This window comes from Lagenorhynchus albirostris, chromosome 18, assembly GCF_949774975.1.
Source record: "Lagenorhynchus albirostris chromosome 18, mLagAlb1.1, whole genome shotgun sequence".
Classification (NCBI taxonomy): domain Eukaryota; kingdom Metazoa; phylum Chordata; class Mammalia; order Artiodactyla; family Delphinidae; genus Lagenorhynchus; species Lagenorhynchus albirostris.
Window position 1 is genome coordinate 6,437,205 of NC_083112.1, and position 18,752 is coordinate 6,455,956.

The 18,752-nt window shown below is 43.8% G+C and overlaps 1 protein-coding gene across 3 annotated transcripts in view; it reads left to right on the plus strand.

The window, feature by feature from the left end:
- The window catches only part of MTUS2 (microtubule associated scaffold protein 2), a 321,113-nt gene that overhangs the window by 173,455 nt on the left and 128,906 nt on the right, over positions 1–18,752 (plus strand). For all 3 annotated transcript variants that reach the window (XM_060129305.1, XM_060129303.1, XM_060129304.1), the window contains one exon: positions 16,328–16,426. In XM_060129305.1, coding sequence (XP_059985288.1) covers positions 16,328–16,426 — 99 coding nt within the window. The remainder of the gene's footprint in view (positions 1–16,327; positions 16,427–18,752) is intronic.

Genomic DNA, 18,752 nt, shown 5'->3' on the forward strand with positions numbered 1-18,752 from the left:
GAGAGATTTTACTGGAGCTAAAGTATAATCTAGGAGTACATCCTTTATGAAATTTAACTCTATAATCGAGAGTTTAGAGGACCCTTAGAAGGAAATGATTGGCATGTGTTTTCAGCTGTCCCTCTAAAGTAAGAGTTGTCTTAGTTCAGTTTATGATGGCAAATAAGTCAATATTAATTTGTCTTAAGTGTAATATTCTATGTTGGATAATTGGAAGGATGCTTAAATGTTTTAGATATCAGGAATATAAATAACAAAAAACTATTTTGTTCAGGTCTTTTCCTTTTTTCTTTTCTTCTTTTCAAAGGTATGTTTACTGAGCATTCTCTGTGTACCATGCAGTATGCTTGGGGATTTCTATATGCTACTTAATTTAGCTCTAGGGGAAACTGGGGTTTAGAGAAATTAAGTAAACCCCCCTCCCACCCACGGTCATACAGCTTCTATGCAGCAGAACGTGAAATCAACCTAGATCTGTCTGACTTTAAAAGGTATATACCTAACCTTTGTGCTGTGCCACTTACAGATTCCTACACAGATGGAGGCCAGTTAATTACATTTTATTGAAATAACTATCATTGAAAAATACAGCTTAGAGGTTGAATCCTCTTTCTGGGACAATGCTAGTTACTGCACGTACAGCGCCCAGAACCCCTATAATAATTCTGTATTCTGTCCATGCCCCTCTTTCCCCAGGTTTCCAGACACAGGTTGAGAACTAATGCACTGTGCTAAGCATGATCCACTTCTATAATATCATCTTCCTGTAAGTTAATAATGATCATTGCCTTCTTATTTATTTATTTATTTGGCCACACCCCTCGGCTTGTGGGATTTTAGTTCCCCGACCGACCAGGGATTGAACCCATGCCCCCTGCAGTGGAAGCGCGGAGTCCTAACTACTGGACTGCCAGGGAATTCCCTTTATTTATTTATTATTATTTTTCTTTTCATTGCCTTCTTTTTTTTTTTTTTTGTGGTACGCGGGCCTCTCACTGCTGTGGCCTCCCCCGTTGCGGAGCACAGGCTCCGGACGCGCAGGCTCAGCGGCGATGGCTCACGGGCCCAGCCGCTCCGCGGCATGTGGGATCTTCCCGGCCCAGGGCATGAACCCGTGTCCCCTGCATCGGCAGGCGGACTCTCAACCACTGCGCCACCAGGGAAGCCCCATTGCCTTCTTGACATCAGTGTGACGACAAAGGAAAGTGCTGTGGATTTAGTGCTAATGGTTAAAAAAAAAGTACTGAACATCCTCTCTGTGGCTGTGTAAAGGGAAGAATTCTAGAAACGTAACCTTGGTCTTTTGGTGACTCTTTTTCTCAGAATTGTCATGAAAAGTTGTTCTGTTGTTCGTATGTCAAATACAAAATTTCACCAGGGTTTTGATCCGTATAATTTTACACAAATAATCAGGCTTTACCGATTGACTTTTCCAACTGGTTTTCAGTTGTAGCAAAACGGAAAATATTTTCAGTTGAAGTATTGATCTGGTGATAGAGTACTTCTAGGTCAGTATGCCTTCTGGTACTGTCATGTTGACATGATGTATAACAGAAAATAAAATTCCTTTATTCAGACTAAGCTGTAGAAGGATTTCCCATGGTTATACAGAAGATGAACAGCTGATGTCTTATTGTTTGGGTTCCTCTCGCCCTAAGGAAAATATTCTCTGGAAATAATGAGGCTGTTATTTTATGGGCTACAGAAACTCCACTTGTATCATAAAACTTAATTTTACTTCTTGAACAGGGGATTATTATTTCTGCATTAAATTCCACACGTTTAGGTATTTCTGGGCATACTATAATTTAAAAAGACAAGTAGCTTGTCAACACCATCAGAATGTGTTTCCCGAGCACTTTAAGGTGCAGGCTTCCGGAAACAGCTGCTCTAGCACGTTCTCCCCTGCCTCTCTTCAGTTTGGCCAAGCATCATCTCCCCTCTCCGGGCACGTCTTCAATGAAGAGATTGAGTAAGAGCTTGCTGAAATAAAATGTTCTGCTCTAGGAAAGGACAGGACAGGTAAAGGGATCACTTTGCCACTGGAATCCTGGGTCTGGATGGTTTGAGAGGTTCTCCTTGCCATCGCATATGCTCTTTTAACATAAACAGCTCTAAGAGCCTATCATTTCTCTGACAGTGAGGGGATCACGGTACCTCACAATGTGGAAGCCCGCGTTGACCCGGGAGTGGGACCTGAAGGAGGCAAGTTCAAAGCAGTTAGGCTGTGCTGGGCTTTTCAGTGCAGATGGTGTTATCACTTGGTGTTGGCTGTGTTCTCCCTGAGGCTGGTTCCCCGTGGCTAGCCCAACTTTAGCTCATTTGTCATTGTGAAGCCAAAGGGGAACCTGCAATGGGTTGGGGATAGAGGAGAGTAGAAGTGTTAGAAAGAACTTTTGTGGGAGAAAAATCGATACATTTGAGACCCATTCCTTTGCATGAGGTCATAGAGACAGGAAAATATGGCGGGATGATGGATGGAGTGACTGTCCATTTCATCGTTCAGAGGGTGGCATTCGTGGGTGTCCTGGAAGGCCTGTTTGCTGTTCTTTCTGGCCAGCAGTGGGGAGGTTCCTCGCAGTGGCCAGGAGGCGCTGTGAGTCACACGCTGTGACCCCAGGGTCCAGCTCAGTCACCCCGGGGAGTGACGGGCATCCGTTCATTCCACGGACGTTACAGGGCACCTTCTTTGAGTTGAGCTCCGTGCTGGATGCTTGGGGAAATCATGATGAATGAGACAGAAACAGTCTCTGTTGCTACAGAGCCCATGGTGTAACAGGAGAGAGGAACATAAAACTTGTACTTACACACGTAATTATTTAATTACAGTTATGCTTGAGTGCACAGTGGAGGCGTATCATACAGACCTACTGTAGTGAAAAAATGCGCAGGCAGAGACCTAACGGGTCAGTCGAAGTTGCCAGGCACCAATGGTGGGGAACGGCATTTCGTGCAGGTGAACACATGGATTCCCTCTTTGTAAATCTTAGAGGTTCCCAAGCTTCCCTCGCCTTAAAATCTTGGGCTAGGACTGCTAAAAACTAGACTCCTTATTAATTTTAAAATAAACACCCTCCTTTCCCCTTCCGTCCCTTTTATGGAGAAACTTGCAAGCTGTGAAGTGGTAAAAAGACAGACAGCGTGAAAAAAATGTACAGAAAATTTACAGCTGCTTCATCAGTGTCTGATTTTCCTGGTGAGTCCACCCTGGCCTTAATCATTACACAAACATTGCCCTTTAAGCAGTTCGTTGGGACAGTTTGATTTTGTGTGTGTGTGTGTGGACACTTGAGTTTAAAGCTCTGATACCCTCATCCTCTATTGCCAGTTTAGTGGCCTAGAGGGCTGTTTAACAATTATCATGAAATGCCACAGGAGGATCCAAGTAAGGGACAGGATACATTTCCCTTTCTCTGCTTTGCCTTTCAAATTCTTCCATGGAAACAGCGGCATGGATAATATTTTGGGAAGCACTGGGGGACGCGCTCACTGTACCAGAGAGAATTTATAAAATGCCGTGACCCTCCTTGCTGTTAGGCCCCCTGCAGGCTGATGTGAAACCTTTTATTGTGTGGTGGTCCCTCCAAGGTAAGGCGCAAAACCCTAGCTCTCACTTAAGAGTGTATGCATGCATTGCATCTCAGAGGTTACACGCCTGGTATTTTTGCCCACTCTGCTTGTCAGCCTCGAAGAGCTATGGGAGCTGGTCCAGAAGTAATTAATGCAAATGGTCCTGGAGAGCCGGTTTTCCATTGTGATTTCTGACATTTATATGCTTCAGAACTCTGCCTCCTGTACTATAAATGCATTGTTATGCAAAGTGCTACCATGGTGTAGCCCCATCTCTTAGCCTGAGGATCATGGAACTTTTAATTACATGTCAGTGTTTAAAACTTTCCAATTCATTCCAGATTTATATGTTTTACTAGCTACCTTACACTGATGAAATACCAAATACTAATTACTGTCTTCGAGCAGGGATGGGGGGAGCTAGAATAAATGCAAATATAATAAGAAAGAGACAAATGCCAGCCATCCGTTTTCTAAGATAAGTGGCAAAGAATAACACGTTTCTTGGACATTGCAGAGTCTTCATATTGTCCGTCTTCAATCCATCAATCAGCATATTTGTGTGGAGAACCGCTTTGGGCCCCAAAGCAGCCTCACTGCTAGGAGTCTAAAGCCCATGCTGAAAATGAGAAGCCTGCACACGACCACCAGACGCAGGACCCTGAAATACAGAGTCCCCCAGCCTAGCAGTAGCTCTGATTGTTGAACAGTCCACATGGCAGGTAGATGGGGAATGAATGAAAGCCGAATGCCTCACTCATTAAGTATATGCAGCTTTAAGTGATGTGACAGTACCATGCTGTGTATCCGAGCTGGGACAATGGGATAAATATTAAACAGGACAAACAGATGTGATGGTTCATTGATGAGCAACTGTAATAATAATAATGGCCAGCATTTATTGAGTACTTACTGTATGCTTAGTCGTACCCACCTTTTCATTTCATCCTCACTTAAAAACCTTATGATGTGTAGGTACTATTCTTAAGACTATTTTATAGATTAGGAAACTGTGGATTAGAGAGATCAAGTAGTTTTCCCAGGATAACAAAACGAGGAGATTTACGGGTTGGGTGTAAGCCCCGGCATCCAGCTGCAGAGCCCGTACTTGCACCCAGTGCCGGTGCCCTTTCTGTAGCCCTGACAGTGACGGGCCTCTTCACACAGCTGCTGTGACCAACATCACCCAGCAGAGAACCCACCTGCTTGGGCTGCCAGCCTGCAGTGCTTCTGTGCCCATGACCTGGGAAAATATAACAGCAAGGTTACGGGACCCTTTTCTTATTCATTGGCTACATCTTTTTAGGTTTAAAAAAACAAAGATACCTTGGACATATTTCTGTCTCCACGTGATTTTTGTTCCAATGAGTGGAATAACTTTACTAGTAAGCCACTGTTAATTGAGAGTTTCTACCACACAGACTTCGGATGGCAGAGGAAACAGGGAGTGAGCTTTGAAGTTAGACCCAGCAGCAGCTGGGTGACTTTAATTCAGTTACCTGACTTCTCTAATCTTCAGTTCCTTATTGGAAAAAGAAGAATGTGTAATTCTTGTCACCCTGATTCAGAAATGATTTAATACACTGGCACTGCACTTATAATCCATAGGTTCTAAACAAACATTTATAACAATTAAGTTAATATTGTTAATAAGTACCATGTTTGTAGGTGCCTGGCATTATGCTAAGCATTTTTAATATTTGCCTGGTGCAGCTGGAGGTCGTAGAGGGCTAGAGACCAGGAAGGTGGGACTCGAGCAAACCCTCACGTCTCATACCCCACCCTGCTGCCCCTGAACGTGCTGTACCTTTGCACATGGTCCCACGCCTGTTGTGTCCTGTCCTTCGTGGTGATTGTCCTTCATAGTTCACACCTCAGCTCAAACATAACATTCTTCGGTGAGGCCCTACCTGCCTCTTCCTCTGAGCTCCCTGAGAAATCTTTAGCCAGACCACTGGGCTGGCTCCTGATGCATCATCTTGTCACTACTTACATGTCCCACTAGTTAGTGAATTTCGGGACGTAAGGATTTTGTCTTTCACCTTGGACTCTCCAACAGCTAACACCCCATCAAGTACGGTAGACCCACCCAATAAATACATGATGAACAAATGAATAAGGGAATGCTTTGGAGTTTTCAAGGAATGAATAGTTCAGAAAATAAGAAAGGGATGATGCAGCCTTTGGAATAAAACTACAGGGAACTAACGTGTGGGCACTCATTTAATACTAAGTAGACCATATTTATATGGGGAAAACGTTAGCTGTGAAAAGCACAATTTTATTGTGTTCTTGAATTAATGTGAAAGTAAATTATTGGATGGAATGAGACAAATAATCCCGGTCCATTTCTTTCATTTGGGCTTACCTAACTAAAGTTAGGTAATGCATAAAGCCCCAGTATGCATAAAGCCCCAGTATCTATTTGGGTAGTTTCAAAAATACAAAGTACTTTTTGCACCACGACTTACTTATTCACATTTTCTCAGTGCCTAATGGATCACGCAGTGTCTTGATTCCCCAGAACTGGATTATTTTCCACCCACAGATCCATCATATGCAGAGCTTTACTTATTTTTCTTCTAAGAGTGTGTAAGGGGATTTCTCATTACTCACTTAGGATGTGCCTGTTTATTAGGTGGGGAGAGAGAGGTACTGCAGAAGAAATGAAAAAGAGAAAGAAAATAACAAGAGGTTTCAGAATATCAGGAATTTACCTAATCTCAAGGTTGACTTCATTTTCCACAAAGGAAGAACATGATTAGTTAGTAATGATAACCAGCTCTATTTATTTACAAATATTTACTGAGTGGGCGATTTTCATGTGATGCATTGTCTAATGGGGAACACGGACAGGTGAAGGGCTTGCAACCTATAGTGCAATAAGCTTGTAGCCACAGAGCATATTAGCAGTATCCAGAGACCTCTAGGTTGAGGTCTGGAGGATGAGTTGGAGCAGAGTTCACTGGAGAGAAGAGAAGGTAGGAGGTGGTGTGCAGTTCTGCAAGACAAGTGACAGTGATCTGAATTAAGGAGTTGCAGTGACTACGAAAAAAAGAGGTGGACTAAATTTAAGAGAGATACAAGATGTATGTTTCATAGGATTTGGCATCTTATTGCATATAAGAAGTAAGAATGAGGGAGGGGATAAGGATGCGATCCACGTTACTGGCTCAGGCAAAAGACACATCTACCGGGACAGAGAAAATAGGACTGAGAGGAAGTTTCGTTAGGTGACAGAGTTCATTGTTGGGAGTACTGAGTGTCATGTGCACCAGGAGAGATCCAAAAAGAGATATCTCTTGCACTGGGACAGTGCTTGGCGCCTACTTGGTGCTTAATAATGAATGAATAAGAATATACTTGGGGGATTACAAAGCTTTTAAACAGATATAATATTTTCCCCCCAAACCCACTTCTTCATTCTTTTATCCTTACCTTTTCATAACAATCTTCAGAATTAAATCATCCCTGCTTTTATCCCAGGAAGTAATTAGGTCTCTGTTGTGAGTCTGATTTTTTTGTAGGTCTCTATTTGAGGACAGAGACCTCCTTTATTTTACTTTAAATTTCCAGCTACAAGGTCTGCCCTCGTGCGTGCAATAAATGGAGTTGACATGGAATGAACCTTAAACAGGTTAAATCCAGCATTTTCTCGAGTGTATTCAGATTGCTCCCTCATTAACTCCATTCTCACCAACATCAGATATTCCTGCTGATTTTTTTTAAAAGCAGCTAAAACCTGTTTCCTTCTTTTATCCCTGCAAGCCCTCCTGAATCCTCTCTTACGCACTCTGTCTCTCATTTATACCTCATCCAGGTTCCTCTTTTATTTGATGTATTCGTATCTAGATAACATTTCCTTTCTTCATCCTATTCAACCCCTATAAATCTTCCCTTGAAATGTTCCCTCATTCTGTTTGTCTCGTAAGTGACATCAGAATCCCTACTTCCTGATGACATAGTTCATTTTTTCCTAATCACCTCCTCCAATTCCCTTCCTGATGCTCATCGCACTCGTTGTTGCCACGCTGACCTTTCTTTTTTCTTCTTGCTCCCCTTCATCTTCCTAACATGGCTTTTCATGTTGTTTGGGTGAGGTCTGTAGGGCTGGGGGAAGAATTAGCCCCGTTACCTGTGCTTTCACAGGTGGATGGAGTGAGAAGGTTAGACGGTTGGGGGATAAAGTCAGTTATTGTGCATATTTCTTTATCCTTTTTTTCTTATCTTTTCTTACTTCTACCAAGATTGATTTGCAGGGATTTGTGGCCTATTGTGGGTGAGGTTAAGAGCCTCTGCAAATTCCCTTTGATTTTTTTTTTGATGTGCGTATTGTAAAAAAAAGTATATAGCATTCTTCTAACCATTATCTTAAATTGAATTTTTCCTTCCATTTTGATGTGCTCAGTGAGGATCCTGACTTAGCCATTGACATTTGTCGTCATTTTTTTTTTTTTTTTTTTTTGGGGGTACGCGGGCCTCTCACTGCTGTGGCCTCTCCCGTTGCGGAGCACAGGCTCCGGACGCACAGGCTCAGCGGCCACGGCTCACGGGCCCAGCCGCTTCGCGGCATGTGGGATCTTCCCGGACCGGGGCACGAACCCGTGTCCCCTGCATCGGCAGGCGGACTCTCAACCACTGCGCCACCAGGGAAGCCCATCATATTGTTTTAAGAGGACAGCCTCGTGCTCATCCATCGCTCTTGATTGGGCAGCTTTAGTCACATTCTCACGGCTCCCACACAGGTGGGCTTGGCGTTAAGCATTGTGATGAACAGGTTGTAATAAAACACAAGGTGGGTCTTGGAATAAAACACAAACACTTGTCAGAGTCACTCAGATCACCGTGGAAGACCTTGTCCGCATGAGAAGCTGAGCTCGCTCGCTATTCTTCCCTCTTCCAAGGAGCTCTGTACGCTTTGCCAGGGAGCACCTTCCAGCTTAGGCCTTAGGGCGGCGTTCTGCTGCTCTATTTATGGTGAAACGCTTTAGGGCCATTTGACTGTGTAGGGATCGTCTGGAAATGGGTGACTACCATCTGTGACCATGTTTCAAATGAAACTCTATGACTTCTTGTCTGAGACCAGAGTGAGGCTGGCATTTCTTTCCCCACCTGCCGCCTTCTTTCTTCCACCCCAATGATAGAGCTCTGGATCTTGTATATACACATTCGTTTATATAGCTCTGAATCTCAGCCTGTGTAAGGTACACAAGGAGTAGTTTTGGCCAATATACAGCCCCATGAGAGATGAGTGTGTATATGTATTCATTAAGGAGCTATTTCCACTGGCTGGCATCCTGTAATTCAGGTCTTGTTTGGTTGCAAGTTACAGAAACCCAATTCAAACTGCCTTAGCAAAAAAGAAAGCAAAAGATCAGAGAGATTTTGGCTCATATAACTGATAAGTTCAGGAGATGATGCTAAGGTAAGGTGAGGCTGTACACGGTACTTAAACAAGGTCATCATCAATGTTTTCCAACTCTTGGCCCTTCTTTCCCCTTGGTTAGCTTCTTGTTCACAAAGGCTCTCCCCTTTGGTCAGAGATGGTCAAAGGCAGTTCAGATTTACGTCCCACCAGCCTAGGTATCTATCAGAAAAAGAATTCTTTTCTAGTAATTCCAGCAAAGTTCTCAAGGTAGGGTTCTCATTATCCCAGGTTGGATCTTTTTATTGCTAAGCCAAGATGCTCTGTCACACTGGGGTGATGCAGAGCTCTGATTGGCCAGGCCTAGGTCACATGCCCACCTCCAGATCCAGGCAGGTCAGCCCCACCCAACCACATGGACCAAGAGCAGGGAAGAGTTGGTTCCCCAAAGGTCAGCAATGGGTTCAGTAAATAGAAGCTGGTCAGGCCAGATAAGGGACATCCATCCACGAGAGGCATACAGTCTACGCTGGGTGAAAGAAAACAGGGAAAGCTGAATGGGCTCTAAGGAAAGACTGCTATTCAAGAGGAGTTGATGAAATTAGGAAAAGCTTCATAAATAAGTGACAGGGATTCAGGGTGCTAATATAGGCCAAGTACTGAGTACCTTTTTGGTGAGCAAAAAGAGTTTCTTCATTTTTTCATTCAGGTAGACAGAGAAGGTGTGATAGGCTGAATAATGGCCCCCAAATACGTCCATGTACTAGTCACTGGAACCTATGAATGTTACGTTGCATGGCCACAGGGACTTTGCTGATGCGATTAAGTTAAGGCTCTTGAGATGGGGACGGTGTGCTGAGTGATCCAGATAGAGCCAGTGTAATCACAAGGTCCTTATAAGAGGAAGGAGCGAGGAGTTGGAGGAGAAGGAGATGTAATGATGGAAGCAGAGCCCGGAGTGAAGTGCCTTGAAGGTGGAGGAAGGACCACAGCCAAGGAAGGCTGGAAGCGGATTCTCCACCAGAACCTCCAGAAGGAACCAGCCCTGCTGACACATTGACAGTAGCCCAGTGAGACTGATTTCATACTTCTGACAACCCCCCACCCCAGAGCTGTAAGAGAATAAATGTGTGTTGTTTTTAACCACCAAGATCATGGTAATTTGTACCAGTGGCAAACCAGAAACTCATACAGAAGGGCTTAAGAGAGGGGATGAGCTGAATTTGAGGATGATGAGGTGGGCCAAGCAGCTGAGGGAGAGACTGAGCCCTCCAGACTACGAGACAGCACAGTGGGAGCACAGAGCATCGTAGGGGACCATGGTGTCACAGCAGGGGACATGCAGCAGAGGAAGTGCAATCCTGGAGCTTGCTTGTTCCACAACACAGAATTGGGGCTTCCTACTAAGACCAGGGAAAGCTTTAGAAAGCTTTTATTTTATTTTATTTATTTATTTTTGCTGTGTTGGGTCTTTGCTTCTGTGCGAGGGCCTTCTCCAGCCGCGGCGAGTGGGGGCCACCCACTTCATCGCGGTACGCGGGCCTCCCACTATCACGGCCCCTCCCGTTGCGGAGCACAGGCTCCAGATGCGCAGGCCCAGCAGTTGTGGCTCACGGACCCAGTTGCTCCGCGGCATGTGGGATCCTCCCAGACCAGGGCTCGAACCCGTGTCCCCTGCATTAGCAGGCAGACTCTCAACCACTGCGCCACCAGGGAAGCCCCTGGAAAGCGTTTAAAAGTAAAATCACGTAATTTGAAAGATCGTTCTGGCAGCTGTAAGGAGGGTGAATTGACTAAAGATGAATGTGAGACACAGACTGAGAAATCACTTAGGAGACTTTCCTAGTTGTCCCAGCAAGAAATGAGGAGGACTTAGCTAAGGGAAACCGTGAGGGTGGATAAAGGGGCAGAATCAGAGAGACTTAGTAACCGATTAGATTTGGGAGGATAAGGCCGAGGACTCACTAGCTTCTGGTCTCAGTGACTAGGGGGACGGGTGGCCAGGAAAGCAGATATTGGAAGAGGAGTGGATTGGAGAGGAAGATAATTAGCTCCGCTTAGGGTGTGATGATCTGGTCATCCAGTAGGTAAGTGGTCATGTCTAGTTGACACCTTGAAACGGGTCTGGATCTCAGGAGAGGTGTCTGGGCCCATCTGGATTGGAAATAACAGATTTCTATAGTCATCAGTGGGTATAATTCAGTGGTATAAGCATGCTGAATGGACAGGCTCATCCAGAAGAGTGGCCTGGAGAAGGTTGAGGCAGAATCCTGGGGCAGCTTTCCTAGGCGTAGGGAAAGGACTAAGGGAGAGTGGCCAGAGGGGCAGCAGGAAAACCGTGAGACCAAAACTGGCATTGCTAGGTACTCTGGGATCTTACAGAGTAAAACGAAAGCTGACGGTATACTCAAAAAACATTTAAGCTGAGTCCAGATTGCAAGAAAACTGCAAGAACAGCTCTAAGTCTTGACTAATCGCCTTAATTTTCTGTGCCGTCAAGAGCTCCCAGAACCACACAGGAATTCTCCAGGCAGCACTGTGTTCCTGGGGGAAGGGTCGTGGAACTTCCGATCAAAGTGATTCTCGTAGAATTGGTTGCACTAGGCTGGTTTCCTTCCTTATCCTTTCAGAGAGCTGATAGATTATTTTCATTTTGGTTTTGGTTTCAGGCCTTTTATTTTTTATTATAAAAGTAATATGTGTGCTCATCATTAAAAGTGGAGATAATGCAGAAGCATATTAAAATAAAAAGTAAAATTCCCTTGATCCTGCTTCTCAGAAGTAACCATTATTAAAAACATTTAAAAACTAGTAAATGAAAAAAAAAACCTAGTAAAATGGCCTTTCAGTTATTTTTATATATTTACAACTATAATACAGGTAACATTTTTGCGTATAAATATGGGATAATACCGTGCATACTGTTCAACAGCTAGCTTTTTAATTTATTTCTCGTGGACATCTTTCCATGCCAGTATAATACAGAACAACCTCATTCTTTTTAATGGTGGCATAGTGCTACATCATATGGTTATAGAGTAGTTTATTTAATCATTCCCCTTGTGCATTTTTGGTTATTTATACATCTCTATTGTTGTGAATAATGTATGAAATGTCTTTAAATGTACATCTTTTCACACTTGTAGAAGTATTCCAAAGAGAGATCTGTAGAAGCAGAATTGCTGGGTCAAGTCTATCAGTGTTTAAATTTTTGATGGAAGCTGCCAGATAGCACTCCATGAAGGCTGGATGGAAACTCTTGAGACTCTGAATAAATACTTACGTTTAGTTACCCCTTAAAGTGTGGTGTTTAGCACACACTTTGGCCTTTAACTCTTCCCTTCTGAGTTCCTAGGAGTCTGGCTGACTTTCTGTGTTCGTTGAAACCTAAAATCTGAGCAGAGGGAGGCAATAGAAGAGTGAGATGATCCATAAGTGGGATACTCTGCAGAGTGGGCGTGGCTTCAGTGGAGTGGAGTCAGGGCTGGGCTTTCAGGACCCCGCCGGTCCAGCCTTCTGTAACCCCCAAATGCCTGGACATGGCCTGCCTTGAAAAGAGCCCGTTAGGAGATGGGCGGACAGTGGGGCATAGACTGAATGGCCACGCTGTCCAGGGCAGGGTGTGTCCTCTGCTTGAAGTTTATGTCCTAGTGGGGAAGGTGGACAGTAAACAAACAGATGTGTGGATGTTTTGGGCGGTGACAAGTGCTGTGAAGAAGAATGAAGCAGGTGAGGGGCAGAGTGGCAGGTGGCAGGAGGGCTGTTTTACCTGGAGTGTCAGGCACAGCCTCCCTGAAGATTGCCATCTGTGCAGAGACCTGAATGAGCAGATGAGTGAACCAAGCCTGAGGTCTCGGGGAAGCATATTCCACGCAGAAGGAGCTCAAGCTAACGTGACCAGAATGGGAGGAAGTACAACAAGTCTGAGCACCAGCAAGGCTGGCAGTGTGGCTGGAGTGTGTGAGCAGGTGCAGAGGTGTGTGTGTGTGTGTGTGTGTGTATTAGCTAGGGTTCTCCAGAGACACAGAACCAGTAGGAGATAAATACGTACATACATAGCATATTTTATATAGGAAAATAATATATATTTATGTATTAATACATTTATAATACAGAATATCCTATTATATTTATTATGAATAACATATATACTATTACATATATACTTTATATATTTTAATATATAATAATAAATATATTTTTTAAATATATAGATTTTAATATATTTTTATATATTTATAAATATATATAATATATAAAAATATATATTTTAAATATGTAATTATGTCTATATTTTATATATACTCATATATAGTATATATATAATTATAGAATATAGTATAGTATAGTATATATTATATATATTATAGAATATAGAATACATATATATAAAAAGAGATTTATTGTGAGGAATTGGCTCACATGATTATGGAGGCTGAGAAGTCTCAAGACATGCAGTCAGTGAGCCCATGGTATAGGTTCCAGTCCAAGGGCAGGAGAAGACTGATGTCCCAGATCAACCAGTCAGGCAGCTGAAGTTCCATCTTACCCAACCTTCTGTTCTACTCAGGCCTTCAACAGATTGTATGAGGCCCCCTCACACTGGGGAGGACAGTCTGCTTTACTCAGTCTACCAGTTCAAATGTTACTCTCATCTAGAATAAGCTATGACCAAATGTCTGGGCAACCGTAGCCCCATCAGGTTGACACATAAAATGAACTCCCACAGGTGTCTGATGTAGCCTAGGGACCAGCACTTCTGGGCTGTGCTGTTCACTGGCCCACAGTCAGTCAGTGAGCCCTTGAAGTATGACCAGTGCTGGACACTGAAGTGATGTTCAGCATGTTGGTTTAAATAAAACATATTATTACAGGTAATCGCACTGGACTTTGTACATTTTACATGTTGTTGGTAGAAAATTTGAAATTACATAAGTGGCTCACATTGTATTTCTGTTGGGTAGCGCTGGTCTGTAGGGCCTTGTTAGTGTGGCGAGGAGTCTGCATTTCACTCTGAGTAGCTTGGGAGGTGAGAGGAGGGTTTTGAGATTGGGAGTGACTTGCTCTAAGTTGGGTTGAAGTTAATTCACCTGCTGCCCTGGGGGCATATGCAGTAGAGGGGCAGCGGTGGGAGGCCTTGAAGAAGGAGGAAGGGGCGATGGTGACCTGGGCTCTGCAGGGGCAGTGGGGAGGGGGAAGAAGTGGTCAGACCTGGGAGATGTTCACCGAGGAGATCCAGCAGGCTTTGCTGATGGACTGAATGGGGGCTGGGAGCCAAACAAGGTGACTCCTTGTGTGTTCGGCCTGAGCACAGTGAGTGAAGGGTGGAGCCGTTTGCTGAGATGGGAAAGGCTTGGGGTATGTTCGCTAAATGCGTGAAGCACCTTTTTTGAGAGTAGGAAGAAAAAAAGTAATGGCTAGACATGCAAAGAAGAGGTAAACCAACGAGACTCAAACAGTTTGTCCAAAGGCGGTAAAACAGAGGACGTGCTCACAGGTGTGTGGGAAGAACCGCAGGAGACAGGTGGACAAGGATAGAGAGGGGTGAGGCAGGTCCGATGGTGTCGAGAGAAGCAGTAGCCCAGTCAGGCGGCCAGAAAAGGAGACAGGGACAGAGAGGTTGGCTCCAGATACCTGCCTCCCTCTCCAAAGCCTGGAAATGATCTCTCCCCAGTCATCCACACACACACACACACACGCACACACACACGCACGCACACATACGTATAAATGATCTGTAATAGTGCTTTTAAAGCTGTAAGGGAAAAGTTGACATATTTGAACATTTAAATATTTTAAAACTACTGTACAAGGAAAGGTACTCTAAATAAGTTGTAAAAAGTGAAAGGCTGGAAAATACAATTTGTATAGCAGGCAAGGGATTAATATCCAGCATAAATGAAGAGTTCCTACACGCCAGTAAGAAAAATGGGCAGAGGGTTTAATTAGGCAATTTTCAAATAAAGAAATGCACATGACCAATTTGAAAAGATTCTAAGTGTCTAGCAAAAATTGAAATGATGAGACTTCAGTGTCGGTAGGGCATGGGGCGTGTAGGAAGAACTGGCCTCCTACACTTGGTTGGGAGTGTAAATTTAGTAGCTTTTTATGGAGGACAGTTGGGTTGTGTCTGGTAATGTTGCAAATGAGCAGGATCTTAATCCAGCAAAAGTGTATCTGTGCATTTATCCTGTAAGGATACTGGTACATGCGTACAAAGAAACAAGTAGAAGTATGTTTATTATAGCACATTTAGCTATTTTAATAGCTAACACGTGCAAACACTCTAAACGTTCGTCAACAGGAGGATGGGTAAATTATGGTACATCTTTGCCCGTTAATATGATGTGGCATTTTTTTAAAGACCTATGAATACATGATATGAAAAAGATCTTCAAAAGTGTGGGTACGTAAAAAGAAATTGCAGTATGGGATGCATTTAGCTAATTAATAGCTGTATTTGTATTTGGGTAGATATACTTAGAAATACCTAGAAGAAGGTTTGGAAGCGTAAACGCCAAATTGCTAGCTGGTTACCTCTGGAAGAGGAGTAAGGGTGCAGGGCGTGGGGCAAAGTGGGAAGTTTGTGTTCCGCTTCTAAGGAGCCATCACCATCTCGAGGGTTTATTTCTGAAACGACATAATAAACTGTGCTGAGGCGGAGACGGGTCTAGGTACACCCAGGTCGGCGTTATTCCTGATCTTCCATCCATCATTCTTGGACTTTCTGATGAAGGGGATGTGACGGGGAGGGTCTGTGCCCAGCACACAAGGGAGAAACGGTGCTGTGTCCTGAGTGCCTGGTCTTAGACATGGCCCGAGCTCAGGCTGTCCCGTGCTGCTGCAGCCGGCTCTGCCAGCAGGTTCTACAAAGGCTCAGCTGCAGCAGAGAGAGAGCTCAGAGGCTGTCCAGGTCACCTCAGTGGACCAGCTGCGTGGAAATTAATTAGAGGCAGACTGTGTCCCCCGCGGCTCGACTGTCATGATGGTGGAGTCGTTAGCAGTTAGATTCGGCTACAGCTTCCTTCTCCATGTCATGAAAATTTGTTTTGGCAGAAGGAGGCAGGCAGACTGAGGACAGCACAATTTTAATTCCCAGATAGTTTGTCAGGGTCTTTGGGGTGCGGTGACCTCCAGAGATAGGGGTGGTTTTCATCAAATCAGAGACAGCAGTGTACTTATTCCTCTGACCACTCAAAACGAAATTCCCTCTGCTATAAACAAGTGTGTCATTCCTGAAGCGCAGGGGGTGGTGACCATAGCAACAAATCACCCAAATATTATTTGTTCTCTGTGCCTTTTGTTAAGCCTCCCTTTGCACAAACAGTCTGTGTTTGTTTCAATTGTAATGAACTCTCTTTGTTTCTTTTTCTCTTTTTAAACTGTATATAGGAACAAAGAAAGAAGTACAGAAAGATCAAGATGCTAATAAACCTGCAGTTTCATCTCCTAAGAGAATGTCGGCTTCAGCCGCCAAGCTTCATTCGCCAGGTATTTAAGAAGCGTGAACTGTGTTATCTGCGGAGACTTGAACTTGGAGTTTATTGTGTTCAAATGTCATTAGTGGAGCAGTGCCAGCCCATGTGGTATGAGTGATGGTTCCAGGGCTTGACATACACGTATGGATGTGTTCTGAGTCTAGCTGAAATGAACCAGCTGTTGGCATCATTTTGTCTTAAAACACAAAATGTTATGCTACGTTTAAGTGGTAGAATCTTCTCTGTGTAGGAGTATCTGCTATTCCAACAGAATATAAAATAATTTATAATTGAAAAATAGACTTTGGAGATCTAACTTCAAGAGAGAATATTTCCCAAAAAGAAGAAAAACAGAGCAATAAATGGTAGACATCAAATACTTGTTATTTTGTTTATTTACATCCTGATATGAATAAGCTACGTAATGTCACATGAAAGCTGAAAATGGTTTATTAAGAAAACTCATGCTGTAAGGTATCAACCCCTTTGTAGAATAGAGTGCGATATAACCTCAGAACATTTTCTTTAAGCACACAAGTAGTAGCAGTAATAGCAGCTAATGTTTGAGTTCTTACCGTCTACCACGCACAGTCCTAAGCTCTTTAGATATATCCATGTATTTAAGGCCCACAATAACTGGGAGACAGGTCCTATTATTGCCTCTCCCTGTACACGTGAGGAAATTGAGGTACAGAGATTTTTGTTAATTTGCCCAGAGCCACAGGAAGTAAGTAGTAGAGTATTGGTTTGAATGCAGACACTCTGAATCCCAAAACTGCACTCTTAGTTGCCACACTGTTAACCAGAAAGCTTGGAGAATAGTGAACTTTTTAATATTTCTGGTAAATTAAAAATGTATAGGAAGTAATCCAAAGCCACACACGAGAGGGTCAGGAGACAAAACCTGTTACCAATCGAAAGTTCGTGTGCATGATGCCCAGCGAGGCCAAACAAACGGAAATTTCGGAGTTTGGAGTAGAGAAAGGTTTAGTGCAGGGCCATGCAAGGAGATGGGTGGCTTGTGCCCACAAAACCCCCAGCTGCTCAAAGGGTTTCAGCAAAGCATTTTTAAAGGCAAGGTAAGGGAGGGGCGTGGTTAGTTGTTGCAAACTTCTTGGTGTCGAAATCCTTTGTTCTTGCAGCTGTGGGTGTAGGTCAGGTTAGGCTGTTCCTGTAAACCTCCAACAAGACAAATGCTTTTCTCTGTTCTGCAACATTTTTTCTTTATAAGAATGACCTTCTTAAAGGTCAGCGCCTTGAGAATCGGCTATCCTGTATAGTTCAGGCTATAGGCAACATTCTTTTACAAAAGGTGCAGAGCCAGCATGACTAAGCACAGGCAGCAAAGCAAAAGAAACAGATCTAATATGGAGTCAGATTTGTTCTTCCCTATTACAAGCCCAGTGCCTAAAGAGGGTGGGAGATGAGATCGGAGAACCCTTCATAAATCTGGAATTTCTGAAGGGCAACACTCTCACTAGACAAATTAGGAAGGGAAAAAAGCTCACCCTGCAGGAGGAGTCTGGCCTGTTGTGCTTTGGCTCTGAGAGAAGGTGGGAAGGGAACCAGTCCTCCCTTAGGAAATCCTCACCTCAATCCGCCCTGCCTCAATCAGGGAGCTGGAATGCCTGCTACCGCTACAGTCTGAAAATTCAACTTAAAATGCTACAGTACTTGTGTCCACTTGGTGAATAAAATGTGAAACTGCTACACACACAAGGAAATAAGCCACTGTGAGTGAGGTCCTTATATTGTAAGTAGATGGATAAATTGTGGTATTTATACAGTGGAATTCTATTCACCAATAAGAGAGTAAAGATGTTTTACATTGTGTAATTTCAGACTTGGTTAAGTTAAACTATACATGTTAACATTTTTAGAATTACCAATAAAATAGAGTTCTGAACCAGTAAGGGGAAAAGTTGAAAAGAGGGGTTAAGAAAAATTTAAATCTATATAAATGAAAGCAAAAGAGGGAGAAAGGAAAAAGAAAACAGGGAGAGGAAGAGAGAGGAAAGAAGGAAGGGAGGAGGTAGGGATATGGAAGAAATTGAAAGAATAAAATAAGGTATTAGAAATGAATTCAGGGACTTCCCTGGTGGCGCAGTGGTTAAGAATCTGCCTGCCAATGCAGGGGACACGGGTTCCAGCCTTGGTCCGGGAAGATCCCACATGCCGCAGAGCATCTAAGCCTGTGCGCCACAACTACTGAGCCCGCGTCCACAACTACTGAAGCCTGTGTGCCTAGAGGCCGTGCTCTGCAGCAAGAGAAGCCACTGCAATGAGAAGCCCACACACCACAACGAAGAGTAGCTGAGCTGCCGCTCGCCGCAACTAGA